General features: G+C 34.0%; 1 protein-coding gene across 8 annotated transcripts in view; it reads right to left on the bottom strand.

Annotated features, from left to right (window-relative positions):
* Positions 1–17,248, bottom strand: part of Ih (I[[h]] channel) — a 196,989-nt gene that overhangs the window by 5,018 nt on the left and 174,723 nt on the right. For 3 of the 8 annotated variants that reach the window (XM_064062914.1, XM_064062916.1, XM_064062922.1), the window contains 7 exons: positions 16,983–17,126; positions 14,062–14,160; positions 12,874–13,023; positions 12,601–12,819; positions 9,159–9,423; positions 7,903–8,191; positions 5,688–5,823 (listed from right to left, as the gene is read on the bottom strand). In XM_064062914.1, the coding sequence (XP_063918984.1) occupies positions 5,688–5,823; positions 7,903–8,191; positions 9,159–9,423; positions 12,601–12,819; positions 12,874–13,023; positions 14,062–14,160; positions 16,983–17,126 (1,302 nt within the window). Of the gene's footprint in view, positions 1–5,687; positions 5,824–6,290; positions 6,338–7,902; positions 8,192–9,158; positions 9,424–12,600; positions 12,820–12,873; positions 13,024–14,061; positions 14,161–16,982; positions 17,127–17,248 lie in introns of those variants that run through there. The other 5 variants (XM_064062915.1, XM_064062919.1, XM_064062921.1 and 2 more) reach the window with 5 other exon arrangements.

The following is a 17,248-nucleotide window of genomic DNA, read 5'->3' as shown; positions in this document are numbered from 1 at the left end:
ATTTTTCTCTTCTTATTACGACTGCCTAGAAATTTCAAATTATAACTGACGTATTTTTAACGACAAAACTTCAAAGTTCGAGATTACAAAGTGGCTACCTCAATGAAATAATGATTGTAAAATCTAGCAGAGAACAAGATCTTGTGCCCACGAGAAATTACAATGATGCCTTTTTACAATAAAGCACTATTAGTTGGCCGTTTTGGCTAGGGAGCGATTTTCTTTTTGGGTTTAGTAGGGGGCTCAGCTGTGAGTAAAATTGAGTTTTCCGTTTACTTATACTGACTGCCCTTAGTGTGCCCTTCAAAATTTACTACCAGCATGCTCTTAATGTATGAGACATTTAGAGCTAACCTCATAAACGTTAAAATGTTATCTATTAATTATAGGAGGAGAGCATGAAAAAGGTATGTTCCCTGTGTAGAGGAAGTGAGCGTTACTAAGACCCGCAGAAAGACGTTTTATTATAAAGTTCGACTTGCGCAGTAAATCAGCGGATGTAGTGCAATAATTAATCCACTATTTATGCAGGGTAATTCACGAATAACATCAAGTTTAATAATTGTGTTTATGTAACCCAAAATACATTCTCACAGGTTTCGTCAATTAGAAGCAAAACTATGGGAAAGTCGGCCGCTTATTAAAAAATCCAGAGCTCAAGTTGCTACTAAACCCAAAAAACGAGGGTAAAAGTCAGAACATCCAGTTGCAAGTCAACGGGCAATTGCAAGAAATGTGGAAAGTACTCAAAGTTCGGTACCGAGGATTTTGTGTGCTAATAAATTCCATTCGTACCATATTACATTAGTTCAAGAATAAAAGAGACTAATGAGTACCTTAAAAGACTTCAGTTGTATGCCTTTTTTTGTGAGCGTCTGAGAATTAATCAAAATTTTTAAAAATTTGTTTTATTCAGTGACGAGGCTAAATTTAATAATAATGGATGGATTCATAACATCATTTCGATGAACGTTTGGTACGGAATTTTTGGGGATAGAATTATTGGGCCAAACTTTTTGACTGGTGGACGTTATTTACAATGTATCCGAGACATTTTACCAGAATTGTTAGAGGAGTTGGAAATTGACATAGACTTCAATAAGATGGAGCTCTATGCGAAGTAACATGTGACAATGTTTTTTGAGTTGTATAAACACAATTATTAAAGCGGACCCTATTCGTAAATCACCCTGTATGTATTGTCTTCCCAGTTTAAAGTGGTTTTTATGATAGGTCCATTGTGTCGAAGTTGATGATGGGGACAATGGAGTAAATCCCTAGCCATAAATAAGACAGTGGTCGGTTTCTTGCAGGGTCGTACTTTGTTATCCAACTCATATTGTCCGTTGTGGGGTAATAATGATGTTTATTGTCTTGTCATAAAAACCACTTTAAACTGGGAGTACTGTACGTGTATTTTTTTTTAATTTTGAAGTTTTTGGAAAGCACCGATTTCTATGTTTTTTTACTATACCACTGAAATAACTTCACAAAGACCTTCTACAATCATCGATTCAATGGCGGGAGGTCCGTTTTTTCAAACTTACATTCTTCCCATACTATCCTCCTTTGAAGCATCTTCTTATTCGTTTCTAATATAACGTAGGTAGATTTAGGAGAACCAATATTTGTGCATACGGAGGACGTTGAATATAGTGGCGTTTGAATTTGAAATTTAAATTTCGCGATGAGAAGAAATAAAAATGCCGCGAAACCACATTTGAAAAATTAATATTAAGAAAAATCATTCATAAAAGGCAATTGTTTAAACAAAACTGAAACGTATTCGATGCCACAGTCCACCCTCAATGACTGTAATTAGTGTAATATCAGCTATTTAATGATTTTATAATATAAAATGTGTAAAACTTCAATTACTCGTCAACGGGTGTTATTTTTATTTTATTGTTTATAAATTCACTGTTCATTTTAGGATTTTGAAGTGTTTCTGCTCCTGGGGTGGGATTTTGTTTCTACCGATGCGATACGAAGCGATAAATGACAAGGACGAAAATATAAATTTCAGATGCGAAAGAAAAAGACGACCACATTTTATCGGTACCGATATTTTACCGTTATAGACACAAAATCCCACCCTTGGTGCTAATGGCAGTTCAACTGAAATAACATGTTCATGGACAGGAATTTCAATTATTGAGGCTTCACTCTTTTACCTATCACGACATATTTAAGGTTATGGATGTTTTTACTTAAGTTATTAGTTGTTACACTACTGACACTTCATAACTTCGTACTCGAGATTTATAATAATCATTTATGATATTTAAATTAATCTTAAAAGTTGGTCCATTTTGAAAGAAAGGATCTTCAAAATTATCATCAGTTAAATTAATATCATTGCACACTCGAAATAGGAGGTTTGTTTTATGTTTACCTTGTTTCACAGCTTGAATTTCGACATTTATTCTTGAATTATTCTTTTGATTTTGATTGTATTTAATATGTTCGTGGTTGTGATGTGTGAATTTGTTGAGTCCATGATGTAATATTGATGAACTAATTTTGATTTAATTACAAGTTGAATTAGGTAATGCATAATTTGACTCTATGTAAATTCTTTGTTGGTTAAAGAAGACAGTATGGTGTAATTGATTCATTTCTTCAAATTCTAATGCTTATTCAGTTACCATCATAAATAGGACATTTTTTAAATATTTTTTGATCGAAAAAGAGCAAAAGATCGAGTGGCGAAAGCGGAACACACAAAGCTAACCGTTTTTCTCTCATGTCATTTGCTTTTAATAAATGTTGAATTGTAAACTTCATGGAGAGATCCGAGTCCGCGTGAAACACATATGTATTTTGGTAACAGCTGGCTGTTTTACAAAGGCAGGGTAGAGCGCATAATATGTGGCAAGTTTTTTAGGCATAGAGATGTGGTGTGTGTTATACCTGTCAACCGGGCGTTTAAATTTGCGATATTCAAATACATATTTGTAACACTTGGATCACATTTTTGAAGGCTAGAGATTTTTGCAGCTAGTTTTCAGATTTTCCTTCTCCAGAATGGAGAAATACACAATTTGCGGTTCACTACTTCACATTCGAACGTGTTTCGCTATAAAAAACACCGCACAACGTAGGATTCCAGTTTGTTGGCATTCACAGTGCAAGGCTAAATTTTGAATTTTTCGTGGGTCTTAAAATTTTATAGACTTACTTCTCTAATTTTTGGCGGGATATTTAGGGGAATCGACCTTCACTTTGTTGTAGCTAATATCGTTTGCAAATATGCGATGAGTCCAGGACGAAGTTGCAAATTTTGATGTCCTCTATATAGAAGACACAAGCTGAAGTTTATGCTTTCTCAGGTCAGCGATGTAACGGATAAACTAAAAGAGATCCCAAAACGGACCCTAGTTCGTTTAGTCCCAGTAGAGACTTGCTTAGAGCATCACCAACTCTGAATTAAACAATCGATTTGGAAGAAAAGATTCGAGCCATAATAAAAGATTCCAAAGATTCCACACCACTCTAATTTTAGCAAGAGCTTCGTGCGTATACGAAATATTACAAGAAAAATTAACAAATTTTTAGAACGGTCCCAGATATTTCGTCAGATCCAAGTGATGTTCTCCTTTATTTTATTAATCATTAACAGAACATTCTTCTCTGAAAATTCAATATTTTTCAAGTTTATAATACTCTTAAGCGTGTCAGAAACTTTCGGAAGCAAAATTACTTCAGCAATAAGAACTCCATTAGTATCGACAATTGTGGTGTTGATATCAGACCATTAATGTTAGACCTGATGTATTTAAATAGTTCGTTGGCATCTTTCAAATTTGCAATATTTTTTCGCAAAGTAATCATCGCGGATTGTGGTTTTGTGTTCATTTAAATGTTTTCCATAAACAATGCTTTTCTTTGATTATTTTCAAGATTTACTCGATATATTTTAGAAAAAATAAGCCAAATTATCTGAATCACATAATTACAAGAACGTGTATTGAATGACCACCTCAAAAGTGAAAACAGTGGATCACGTACGGGTACGTAAACACTATTATTTACCCGACATGTTATGAAAACTTTATCAGATATTTCAAGGTTATAACTAGTGCAAACAGCGTTAAACAAATTTCCCTAAGCTTTGGATTCATAATACCACTGACAATGGGACTTAAAATGGACACTTTTGATAGGTAGGTATTCCTATGGGTTGTAGATATGATTAAACAATGAATAAAAGTTTTCAGCAAAAGATTTACGTTTTCATGGTACATATCTAGTTTAGTTTTAAAATGAAAAACTTTGCAGTGTTTTTTCTCTAAAGATTTTTATGGTTGCGTTTGTCCGAGTTTTTGTCACAGCAGAATTGGGAAAATCAATTTTAGACAAAAAAGTAAACGATTAAAAAAAAAAACACAGCATGTTTCTGTAATAGTTAATCAGAAATAATATTTAACACAAAGTGTCAATGGTATTTAGATTTATTTCATAATGTTAAGAAATGCTAGGCAATATTTTAATGTCTACATTTGAGTACTTGGAGGTGTCAATTGTAATTTAAAGATTGATTAATGCAGACATATATTCACCATTTATATTTCGCGTGCACACTGTACGGTGTGCCGGGGATATATTGGAAGATTATTTTCCGAGGAAAATTTCTTTCCTTTCATCCGGTATGATTTATTATTCTGGAAAAAGCAAAAACTTATTGCCTGCCAGTCAAACAATTTTATATCAACACGCACAATTGAATTGCACACCTGAAAATAACCAAAACCGAACTAAACACCAAGCTATCCAAACAACAATACACGTAAATAAGAGATATCCGATATATGTATTTGACAATTTTTTTATGAAATGTTTAATAATGGTGTTATATTATTTTAAAGTATTAAATCAGCTACAACAAGTAACCAGTTTTAGTGACATTAACTTGGTGGTTTTTGATTTTTTTTATGTACTTTGGAGTCTCAAGTTTTACGTGTACTTTGATCCCCAATCGTTTGAAACTGAAAGAGACGTATTATTTTCAAACATGCTTGAAATGGCTCTTAACCTTTTTGGGATGGCTTGTGTAACTGATCGGTGATCCTCCAGGAATTTTCGGGTAAACAACTAATTCAGCCTTTTCACACCTGTCTAACATGGCGTAAATTGTTGAGAACGAGTTTTTATTCCTCTTTGCATTGTTTAAAGTAAAGTGCACAACAATTTGTTATTTTAAGAGGAAACACAATCTCGCAGTGAACTTCAATAACCGCCACGCAAATTTCATTTTAGTCGTCCCAGTGTGATGAAATTTACCAAAATTAATGGTCATATCTCGTCGAAGAGGACAAGTTTTCTATGGTCATACATTTTTATCTCTCGTGCATTCAAAATTCATTTTTAATTTTGACAATTGTTGGAGATTCTATATCCAATTTATCAACCAAAAAAACCACCAACATTATTTTCTGATGAGAAAATGTAACCTGTAATAACGCGAAGGTGATGAAGTTTATAAATCGCTATTGGAAATAATGTAAGCAGTAAATAGTAAATAATCATATTTATTATTGGAAATAATGTAAGTAGTAAATAGTAAATAATCATATTTATTATTTACTTATTATAGATAGAAGTTTCGAAAGAACCTTGTAGTTGTTTTTCGGTTGATAGTGATGCCAACTGCTTTAATTTTACATTTATAAACAGAGAATACTAACCGACTCGTCCGACATATTTACGTGGTCCGCCTCGGCGGCCAGGGCGTTCACCACGGCGTTGATGGTCTTGCTCTCGCTGCCCAAGTCTTCTTCTCTGTGCGCTAGTAGATTGGGGTTCTTGCCGATCTTGTTCAACCTGAGGAACAGGCGCGGTCAATGCGACTTTTACGTCACGCACACGCTCAGCGATGCAAATTAAATTTGAGAAGCATTAAAGATTCAAAAGAAAACTCCAAGTGGCTAACTTCACAACCAATTGAAAATTGTGTTGTTTGTGTGTTTTATTGAATTTCATTGAAAAGATCGCCGCTTCTTCTAGTCGTGTCTATTTGTGCGTGTCTGTGTGTGCATGTGTCATACTTTAAAATAAGTTCAATGATTATGTGAAGAATCGCTCGCCCGGCGCATCCACCAAATACAGTAGAATATTCGGTGTCTGCAAAATATATTCATTTTAGAAAAAGAATTTTGACTAGTGTCCGAATAAAAGATTTTTCTTTTAAAAATCAGTACAAGATTTATTTTAACCCCAATAGTATTACATTTTAGATATTAATAATTATGTACAAAATTAACTAGGACGGACAGTTTTTCCTTAGCAGGTACTGTTTTATAGCATCATCGACATTTAAACACTCCATACGGTCTTCCTGAAAATAATGGGTAATTCAAAATCAGCCTAATGGTAATTATTGTCTCAGTAAATATTTGGTGGTAATTTCCTTTTATTAATTTTGAAAGAAATTAAATTGCAAACGTATTCACCAAACATTTACATAAAATCGATTCATATATTTAACTATATTTGAGTAACACAAAACATATAAAATGAGCAACAGATGTCACCACTGATTTAAATGGATTTAAAAGAACAGTTAATGTATGCATCTGAAAAGTGTAATTTAGAAAAGACCTCCCAATTTTAGTGACAAAGTGTGCATTATGTGAAATTAATTTTTGTTTTAATTTTTGGCATGAAGCGTGTACCACATACCTTTGTTGCAATTGCTGTAACTTTACTTTTTATCTTATTTAATCATATACTAAAGTGTAAGTGCTAACTTCAATAATAATAGTAGTATTTGTTTTACATATATCGACTTTTTTTATTAAATGAGTCCAAAACAAGCAAAGAAAATAATTTTTTTCAATCGCTATACTCGAAAGGTCATAGAAGAGTAAAAATATACGATCTGACTGATGCCTTCCAGCACAGAACATTGACGAAGTGAAATTCATATATTTTCTTTTAGTTTTACTTTTATATTCATAAGTTCAAAGAAAAAGTGGAAATATATCAATTCATTTTGCCATCTTGGTGTCGTATGTGTCCAAGGCTGTGGGTCACCTTGTATCTTTTTATAATAACAATGAATAATTTGTATATGTAATATCCTTTTCAGAGCTTATAAAAATAGTAACAATAACATTTACTTAGTTTTAATTTTAATTCAAATAAAGAGAACGTTTTATGACAAAATTTAAAAGCTTAGATGATTATACGTAGTTTTATTCTGATAAGTTTTAGATTGTTAGAGTCAATGCAATACTTTACGGATAGGTTGGTAGCACTTAACTTTTTTTTTAATTTCTGAAATAAAGTAAGCAGGCAGCTCAACCGATTATTGATCGTTTTTTTTTTTCTAATTCAGTTAACCCTGAGTCTTTTGCCATTTCCAAGATTACAATAGAGAGAAAAGAAAAGACGCTGCCCTGCTAGGATACTTGAATGGGAATGTGGCTTTTGTTTTTCACTAAACCCTACAGCTATATCAAACTTCACTGCAATCCGCTAAAGCGGAATACAACACAATGATCATTTTGACCTTACTTAAAAGAAAATTGTGATTACCATGCAATTTCGACGTATGTGTGTCCCAGTAAGCAAGAAATGAGATTGTTAAAACCCATTATTCCAACACATAAGATTCGGGGTAAAATAGAACAATATGTAGAATGACTTCAATTTTGTTATTAACACTTGATGTTATTTTAAAGTATGACGTGGTGTGTGCAAACAAAAATTCTACAACATGTCAAGACAGGGAAAAACGGATACACTGTGAATCGTGAGAAGGGAACAGTCACCAAATGATGTAAGGTATTCAGACGTCCACAAACAGCGAAATGTGTTGAGAAATGAAACCAGCGCACGGTAAAGAAGCGATGATACAAAAATAATTCAATAAAACCTCCTCGGTTTTCTTATACCAACCAACGCACTGACCTCTCCGCGGCGACTGATTCCATTGTGCGTCGCATTAGTGGATACTGATCGAGTACTGCGTTAAAATGATCAACAGATAGCGAAAACAAGTTGCAATAAGTTTCGGCTCTCACAGAGGCTACTCTTCTTGCATTCGTCAACAGGCAAATTTCGCCGAAATATGAGCCGTCGCTAAGGCTTGTCGCCACTTCTCCGTTCGCCATTACAATATCGACAATACCTTCTTGAATGAAGTACATTTTGGAACCGATGGTTCCCTCTTTTATTATAATATCACCTGAAAAAAAAGAGTTTGAGTATGTGTGAACAGTGTCTGGAGTAGGGAAAACCTTGGCGCACTTCTCCATAAACCACTGTAAAATTACACCAGCTTTCACCCGAGTTTTGTAGTGTGTGAAAATTACAGGGTTGTTAAAAACTGTACAAATTAAATAGAAAATTATAACAAAAATTTTTAACATGACACAATAAATGTTTCAACATCGGTGTCGAAATTTTGGACAGCTCTAGGAGGACAAATTTGTAGAAACAATTATATAATTTTTCATATCCATTTTCGTGCTATGGCAAACGTTGCAGAATTTCTCGGCAAAGCTTCATCTATGAGTTTATTCTGACACATAAGGACATATGTATGTACGTGTAAATAAAAATTGATACATGGATGAATGACAGTACTGTTCTAAAACGACATATTATACCTCTAAATTGAGAAAAATAAAAAGTTTAGATGAACTTTAATTCTTTTTTATTTACACTCCAAAAATCGCACAGAACTTATTCAATTATAGTAAAGTAGAATGTTAACGCTGCAGATCTTGTGGCGTAAGTAAATCTCGCTTAATGCGGCGCATTAAGTTATTGCGAATCGATCGTAGAAACAATAGTTTTTGCACAAACAGTTTTGAAAGTTGGATATAGAGAGGTTATTTACAGAGCAAAAGTTTTGATCTGACAAGATAATACAAAATATCGATCGTTACACAAAGAAAAAATCTGCAAAATATATACCGGAACCGTGGAATTTATTTGTATTTATTTGATAAAAAAAACTATTTTAAGAGATGTGATTTAAACCGATGTACTAATTACAAAAGCCGTTAGTATTTCCTATACAATTTCTCTGTGTTTCATTTGTATTAACAAGATCTGCACAGTGAGCCAGTGAGTAGGTGGAATAACGTGATATCTTAAATAGATTTTCATCCTTATTCAATTACGGCCTGCGTGCTCTCTGAACTTACCTGGTTGGAAGACTTCATATTTCAACTTAGTAACAACATCAGAAACGAAATTAGAGTCAGCATTGGCAAAGAATGGAACTGACGCCACCAACGATCTGCAATTGTAGTTGATAACATCTTCTCGAAGTTTTTCCGAAAGCTCGCCGAGAATACATTCTTCGTCAAAGAATTTGCCTTGATAACGATGTTCGAAATACTCGGTGATCCGCTGCCGCATCTCCCGAGGCAGTTTGCGGTATGCCATATACTCCTCCACTTGCTTTACCTGTGTGTTGTAGATATATTATGTGCATAAAATGATATGGGCTCGGGCTGCAGTTTTAATATTTACGAACCAGAATTGTTATCAATGGAATTGGAATTTACATGAAATATTTTAGGATATACACCCCATTTACTACGAGAGCTGGCGTTTTTAAATCAGTGTATGGAGAACTAATAATGATCATAAAACTTAAATACCTGGTCACAATGTAGTGTTTGTGTGTAATTTGCTTGATATTAGTGTAACGTCAGCTTTTGAAAATAAACGAGGTATAAATTTGTGAAGATTCATTGAATAAATATCAACATTGTACCTAACGGAAGGCTAAATTAAAACGATTTAAGCATTACATAGAACTATTTCATGTTTTCATTTAATTGTGTAACACTGTGTAGTAATTTACGAGAAATTTTAATTAACTTCAACTAATCTTATTCCCGTCTCACAATATTCATCCAGCTAAACTGCTTTGGAATTGAGTGTACATCTTGTGTAAATTTAAACGTGCATTTTATTCGAATGTGTAATAATGTTCCTTGAAAGAAAGCCATTATGTTCACTTGGACGTAAGTTTCGTAATTGCATAACACTGTTTCGCATGAGAAACGTATTCAGAAAAGCGGAATATCAACGTTGTATTAAACTTAATGTATTCCGAGAAGCTATTTCCATACCGTTTTCCTTTTATATGCAGGTGCCCAATGTCCTTGACTTCTTTCTTTTGGTAGAGAAAAGGATGATACTCTCTTTTTTTTGACAAGTTAATACTACAAAATGCAGAAACTTTAACACGTTTGCTGAACAGATAGCTAGTTTATTAATTTTTATTTGTTTTAGTCAATTTAAAAAAACGCGTGAACTCCAAAAGTTCTACACTTGTTTTTAAAATAATATCTTGATTTAAATGTTAATTTGGTAATATGATTTGATTTTCCAAATTTTTCACGTCTGTGAAAGGTACAAAATGTACCCTTTCTTTTATTTAAGGCTGCAATAAGGAATTTCGTGGTGTATGATCCTGAGATCTTGCAGGATGCGAATTAGTTTTACCATTCCTCAGTCAACAGAAACCGAAACAGTATTTGTCAATTATTTCAAAATGATAAACTATTTAAGGTACGTTTTAAATGGTGTTGATATTTACACCGATCCTAAAAAAACTGAAGCCGTTGAAACGTTTACGGAGTTCGCAACTTTTTGAGCTTGTTTACCTTCGGAGACACTTTGTGAAGTTTCATTTGGCTGAATAAATGGGTAGTCTGTTGACAAACTGAAAGAATTTTTAACGTCGTTCTGGTAACAAAAAAAGGTAGCTTTTATGTGGAGAGAGAAGAGCATCTAATTAGCAGATGGAAGAGATATCAAAGACGAGCTACTAATAAAATCTGAGCTGCGGATAAAAATTAGCCGGGTATGAAATGAGAATCATTATGAGGTACATTTGTGCATAGCGACGTTGAATTACGCGAAGATTTAAAAGACGGGAGAATTTATTTAGAATTATACCTTGAATAAGAGAATTTCTTAAATTAGGAAGAAAGGATAATGGACGAAATTTCCAGTTTAAAGATAAATTATTATTAGGTCAGATGAGGATAAGTTGGCAATATGCGATCATGTAAAAGGTAGACACAATTTCACACCAACGGGGTCAGAGATTTTCTAGATGAACAGAAAAAAATTAACTTATACTACTGACACAAATAATTGAACACATTTTTTACCGCATTAGAAAAGATTCATAGACAAAGTGCTCGCCTTTGCAGGACAATCAAACAGTTCCAACATTAAGACAAGATCACTGTTGTTCTTAAGAAAATGAATAAGATAGAACAATATTTTTAAATGGAAGCAGAATTATTGATGGAGCTGTAGATATAGATACAGAAGAGTGGAATGGAAAGCCATTAAATAAACACGATTCGTGCTTACTACAAGTTTTTTTTACTCGTATAACATCATTTATTTAGGTGATTTATTTTTCTAAAAAATATGCGATAAATATAGTCATTTCTAGTAGAATTAGTAGCATAGTTCGAAACAAAAACTTGCAAGGTTTTATATCTTCTCGTGTTTTGTGTTTATTGTGCAAATTCACTCTATGTACTGCTTCTGTTTTTACCAACATTGTTCATATTGAGAAAAAAACTAACGTAACATTTACATTAAAAGCTATAAACATGCAACGCAAACAGTCACAGCAAAATATGCATAAACAAGACCCCATTAATTCGTGCAACAACAAACAGATTCACAATACAACAATCCATTACGTTATAAATCTAGATTATTCCATAAGACAACATATTAAATACGTACTAGAAAAAAATAATTGTTACAAGTTACAAGCAAACACACACAAAAAATACATTAGTTTTTTGCCAAGTTTGTTACGATACACACAACTTCTGAAATGACTAATTACTCCAAAGTTTTTGAATGCGGTCAAAAATGTAGCTGTCATGAAAAATGTGTTTATAATAACCAGAGAAAAACACTTATGAGAAAATTTAAAGGTCCAATGAATTACTAAAATCTAACGACGTGATGAGATCGTCAAAATAAATTTAAGAATGAGAGTGAAAACCGAATTTTGTATAAAATGAAGTATTACTAGTTAAAGGTTATTGAGCGTGTGAGGGCGCTTTGACATTCCCTAAATACGAGCAATGCTATCTAACACAATCAGTTGAACTGTGCGATTTGGTGCCAAAATTGGCCGCTTAACAACAAGCTGAACCGGTATTGTCCGATTAGATTAGTTCGATGTCGGTGGTCAATGACAGGTCAAAATGAAAATTGGACAAAAAAAATACGTTAACATCTAAAAAATTAATCTTTTCGTTATCAACTGCAAATAAAAATAATCTGCAAATGCACAAACAACTTTTAAAAATAATACATTATATTAATATTTTACTTCTGACGAACTTTTTAACACAAACTATTTTAACAAATGAAAATTGACGTTGTAAATTAGTTACTAATGTTCTTTGAAAAACATTTTTGACCGCTTTTTAGTAATCTCATGCCAACAATGCAAAAAAAATATATTAATTCCCATTCCATTAGAAATAAAACATTAACAAAAAGCCCATTAAAACTGTACAATTTCATGCCTAGTTACAATAATCCACAACATATAGACAAACCGCAGCCACTAGGAGCCTTATTTACCTTTTCTCGGTATTGTCTTCTCGAAGAATCCAAACTCTGAATAAGGTTGGTAGCGTGACCAAGGAACAGGGCATAGCAGGTGGCTCCAGATATCATGGATAACATTGTTAACCACATATCTGTCAACGACTGGGGTGGAAATCGGCCGTAACCAATGCAAAGCATGTGTGACATAGCTTTGAATAAGGCCCACGAATACTGCTCAAGCCAAAATGCCTCCTGTAAAAAATGTTTTAAATCATACCGACGATGCTAAATCAGCTAATAGCAAACCTGTAATTCGTTGATAGCAACCCAAGAGTTTGCAGGAAATCCTTGGAGCATGGGTACCAGGAATTGTAGACAACCAGACCAGTGACCAATCAGCAGCATCATACATATTAGATTGAATATCCTCATGAAAACACTCGCCATATTTAAAAACTGTAACATTATTGTTGCAATTCTTTAATGGTCATTTAAAAAACAGCAAAAAAATAGTCTAAAACAAGGCGAAATTTGTGCTTGTTTTAAACGTACCTAAACTACATATAAACTTAGTGGTTAAAACGGCATACGCTGTAACACAAAATAGAAAAACGAAAATACACAACATAAAAAAATGTGTAAAACAAATCTCAAAGAAGCGTTGTCTCCTTTGTCAGTCTAGGGAGCTGATTAACCGAAAATATAGCTTTAAGCCATTTCAAAGCAGTGCCTTCAATAAAAAAGCACAAGCAAACCTTAATGGTAAAAAATAAGCATGTGGTTGTTAATTTGAAGTAACGTGAGCTAAAATTCTATGTACCCAGCACCTCAAACCAAACAAATAAATATTATTTAATAATAATAAACAACGCTATGATAATCGACTCCAATACGTTTATTACATGAAAATTGTACTTTAATATGTACTTGGGACAAAAACGTAAAAAAAGTTATACTGAAGCGATTTATATCACTACGGCACCTCTTAACTTACCTTCGCATTAAAATAGGTCATGCACTTCAACTGAGCTAACGTTTCGCCACTAGAGTACCAGACAAAGTTCCATTTTCTCAAATGAAGTCACAGTTTACCTACCAGGAACCCTCAACCACAAATTACACCATTCTTGTCATACGGAACTTAACGTTTAACTATTTGAAACGTGCAGTCGCAAATTTCCTAGCATTGCAAATAATGTGCAGCTGTTCTAGTCTATCATGAATCCAGCAAAACAAATGTGGTGGTACAATTTGTGATTGTGGATCATATGAGGAAATTATGATTTCTGTAAACAGTCTGATCTCTAGATGGCCGAAACGCAATGTCGCATGCAAAGCATTCAGCAGAAACTAAGGGTAGGTTAGGAGTGAAGCAGGTTAAAATAAGCGATTGATATTCTGAACGTGGTATTCCGTGGATCTGTGGGCCTAGGCGGAAGCAGAGGCGCCGCGGGTCGGTCATGCGCAATGCCAAGCAAGCCCAAAGCGGGTTACCTTAAAGATGAGATTGCTTTTGGTGTAATTAGACTTGTTGAGGTCCGAACTGAGGCGCCCCCTTCGTTCCGTTCGCTTTTTTTGGAGATTCTGCAAGATCTAGAAAAAGCGAAGAACACAAGGTAGTAGAGAAAAGCGTGGCACACTAGTTTCCAGAAGAACGACTTAAATAGAAAGAGAGCATGAAAGTTAGTAGATTACAGTCGGTGAATAGAACAGAGTGCAGTGCGAAGCTAACATGGACAGAGCTACATGCCACCACGACGACGATGAACACTTATACAAGCTTGGACGAGAACCAAATGGATGAGATGAACGTGATTTTATTAGGCAGTAGTAATCCTACCGACACATTGTATACTACGTACAGGGAATTCTGCCAGAAAAGACTATTTATTAATGTTTTAGACGTCAGTGGTGGATTTCTTGTAGAACATCGTCAGGATATAGGTGTACGTAGGTAAGCTTCACATTACGTCTACGTATACTCCATAAATTTTAATTTTACATTAATACATTTTAAAGGGATCTACACTATGACTAAAATAATTTTAATTCCCTGTACTGGCCTGCAGACTCAAAAACCAATTAGAGAAGGTCACAGAATTTACTGAGTGGAATTAGGTCTTCTTATTAGTAACATTAATTAAACACTATTTTTAAACATATGTAATTTAAAGAAAATCCTTAATTTATCCAAAACCTAGTCTATCGTAATTAGGTAATTAACTAAAAATATCTAACATGCAAATCTAAATGATAAAAATGTCATGCCAATAATTTATATTTAACTATTTCAGTTTTCTTGCTCTTAAGTATAATTTTCAGATGTTATGTTTAACAGTTCCTTTAGATATTAAACATTTCACGTAATTTTTACAAATATGTTTAAAAAATACAATTAATAGTTGATTTAATTGTGGCCGACGAGGATTCTCTAAAGGATGAATAGCTATGGAGAGAGTATTGGGTGCGTTCAGCGTGCAGAAGAGGGCATAGTGAGAAAATCACGTGAAACTTACAAATTTTCAAGGAACTGCAGAAAAAAAAAAGAATAAAAGAAGAATAGTAAAATGGAATTGTAGAATATAATATATACAATGTATAGTGGTTCTTGGAAAGTGACGTGTGAGAGTATACCTACCAAACAATTTAAAACTGAATCTGAAATTTGTGTTTAAACGATGACTAGCATTTTTTTGTAGGTCGCTATGGAAGTCTAACATAGAACATCAAATAACTTACTTAAGCGCAGATGTGTCTCAATGATAATTTATCGATTTGGCTACCAGCTTATGACCATACGCTATAAAACGTGCTTGCAAGTACCGAGCAAAGAACTATGTCAGAAGTGTTGTGCATTTGATGCCGAAGGATGACGGATTTAATTCTACGAAAGCGATGAAGGTGGAGGATTTCACAGAAAAGGCCACATCGGAAGACGACGACAGTTGTTAACGAAGAATTTGGGATCGTACTCAAATGCACAACAGACAATTTATTCAACAAAAACTAACGTCAACGACATTAACGCGCTAACATTGACATTCCCATGTCCGAGCTACCGGCACAGTAATCGGTGTCGACGGCTCGGAATCAAATAAAAACGGACAGACAGGCAGACAGACAGACAGAAAGAGTTTTGAAGCACCTCGGTAGTCCTGTCTCTAGGTGGAAGGATTGGGGTACCGTCGGGAGCGTACTCTGCCTGTCGCCCAGGCGGGTGCTGGTACATAGGTATCTGCGCAGCCCAAACACTTCTATATGTATATTTGGAAAAGGCAGCCAGTAAGCAGAAAATCGCTTTTGCCACACAACACTCGAATTGGCTTTCTAATAAGCCACATGCAGCAATGCGCAGCAAACGTTTTAATGCGTATGTACAAATAGCGCAAAAATTTGCCAGTGTGTTGGAATTTTGCTGCGTGTACCTTATTAAAACGTGGAGAGTTGTACACTGATAAAAATACTACAATAAAAGAAAATGCTTTGGATTTGTTGTGTGGCAATGTAGGCTAGATTTAAAAAACAAAAAGTTACATTGAATGAATGTTGTATTTGCTTTTGTGTATTGGTTTTGTTATTTAGGTGTGATCAAGTAAAATAATAGTAGAAAGGAAATGAAACTGTTTTAGAAAATTCTAATCAAACTAACTCTATGTAGACAATAGAATAGCTTAATTAGACAATTTAGAAGAATTTATCTACAAAGAATAATTTGTTTTATTTCGAAAGGAGATAACGTCACTACGCTAGTTTGGATAATGACATAAAATAATGATTTTGCTCTTTCTGGGTCAATGTTATTGCCTATACCTATCGAATAGTTTTGAAAGTTTTATCGTTATCTGATGTAACCTTTCGTAATAAAACATTTTGATAAATTTGTTTTTCTTTAGGACGAGATTGAGGACCTTGTCTTAAGAATAATGAAAATTTCGAGGCAATATTGTAAGCTGGAAAGTGCAAACTGTATCAATGATAGGGTGCTGTAAAATAGCAAACTTAGCCTCATTCCAAGCACGCCTGAGCTTGTTGCGGAAGCCCAAAGCTCACAATATAATTCCTGCTTTCGCCTTCCCTAATCTCCCACTTCAATTTTTATTCGAATCTAAAAACACCTTTCAATTCGTTTTGTAGCATCCGTATGAAGCGACGACTCAATTTTAAAATTGAAAGATACATTTAGATAACTCTCTTATATTTAAGTTTGTATTTTATAAATAAAACAAAACGAAACTTATTTTAATACTTAAATTAAACAAAATTTCAATAATAAAACTTCTTGTACTATTAATTACTATCGGTTCGCAAAATTGGTCCAAAGTTTTATTATTGAGTTTTAGGCAATGAAATGGACTGTTCACAATGCGTGAAAGCATGTGCGCTTCAGTGGCTACCACGAAAGCAATCCTACTTACATAAACTTCTTCCCATTGACTGACGTATCTTACAAGACGGGATAAACGCAGCAATCGCACAAGAGATAACAACTTCGCGAGCCGCAAAATTCGTAATGCGCGGCCCGCGTGGAGGATCTGGAAACTGTCGCCGTAATCCTGGAACAGAGGGTTTAAAAGTTTCGGTAATTCGCTAGAGTACTACAACACCAATTGATCTACACAAAAAAGAAAACATTAAACATACATATATGACGATGCGGTGTCTAAACGTATCAATTGTAATA

Source organism: Zophobas morio, unplaced genomic scaffold (genome assembly GCF_036711695.1).
Source record: "Zophobas morio isolate AGI-343-1 ecotype UQ-CSIRO unplaced genomic scaffold, CSIRO_AGI_Zmor_V1 ptg000023l, whole genome shotgun sequence".
NCBI classification, from domain to species: domain Eukaryota; kingdom Metazoa; phylum Arthropoda; class Insecta; order Coleoptera; family Tenebrionidae; genus Zophobas; species Zophobas morio.
The sequence above is the reverse complement of the archived record's forward strand: the minus strand, read 5'-3'. Positions and strand labels throughout refer to the sequence as shown.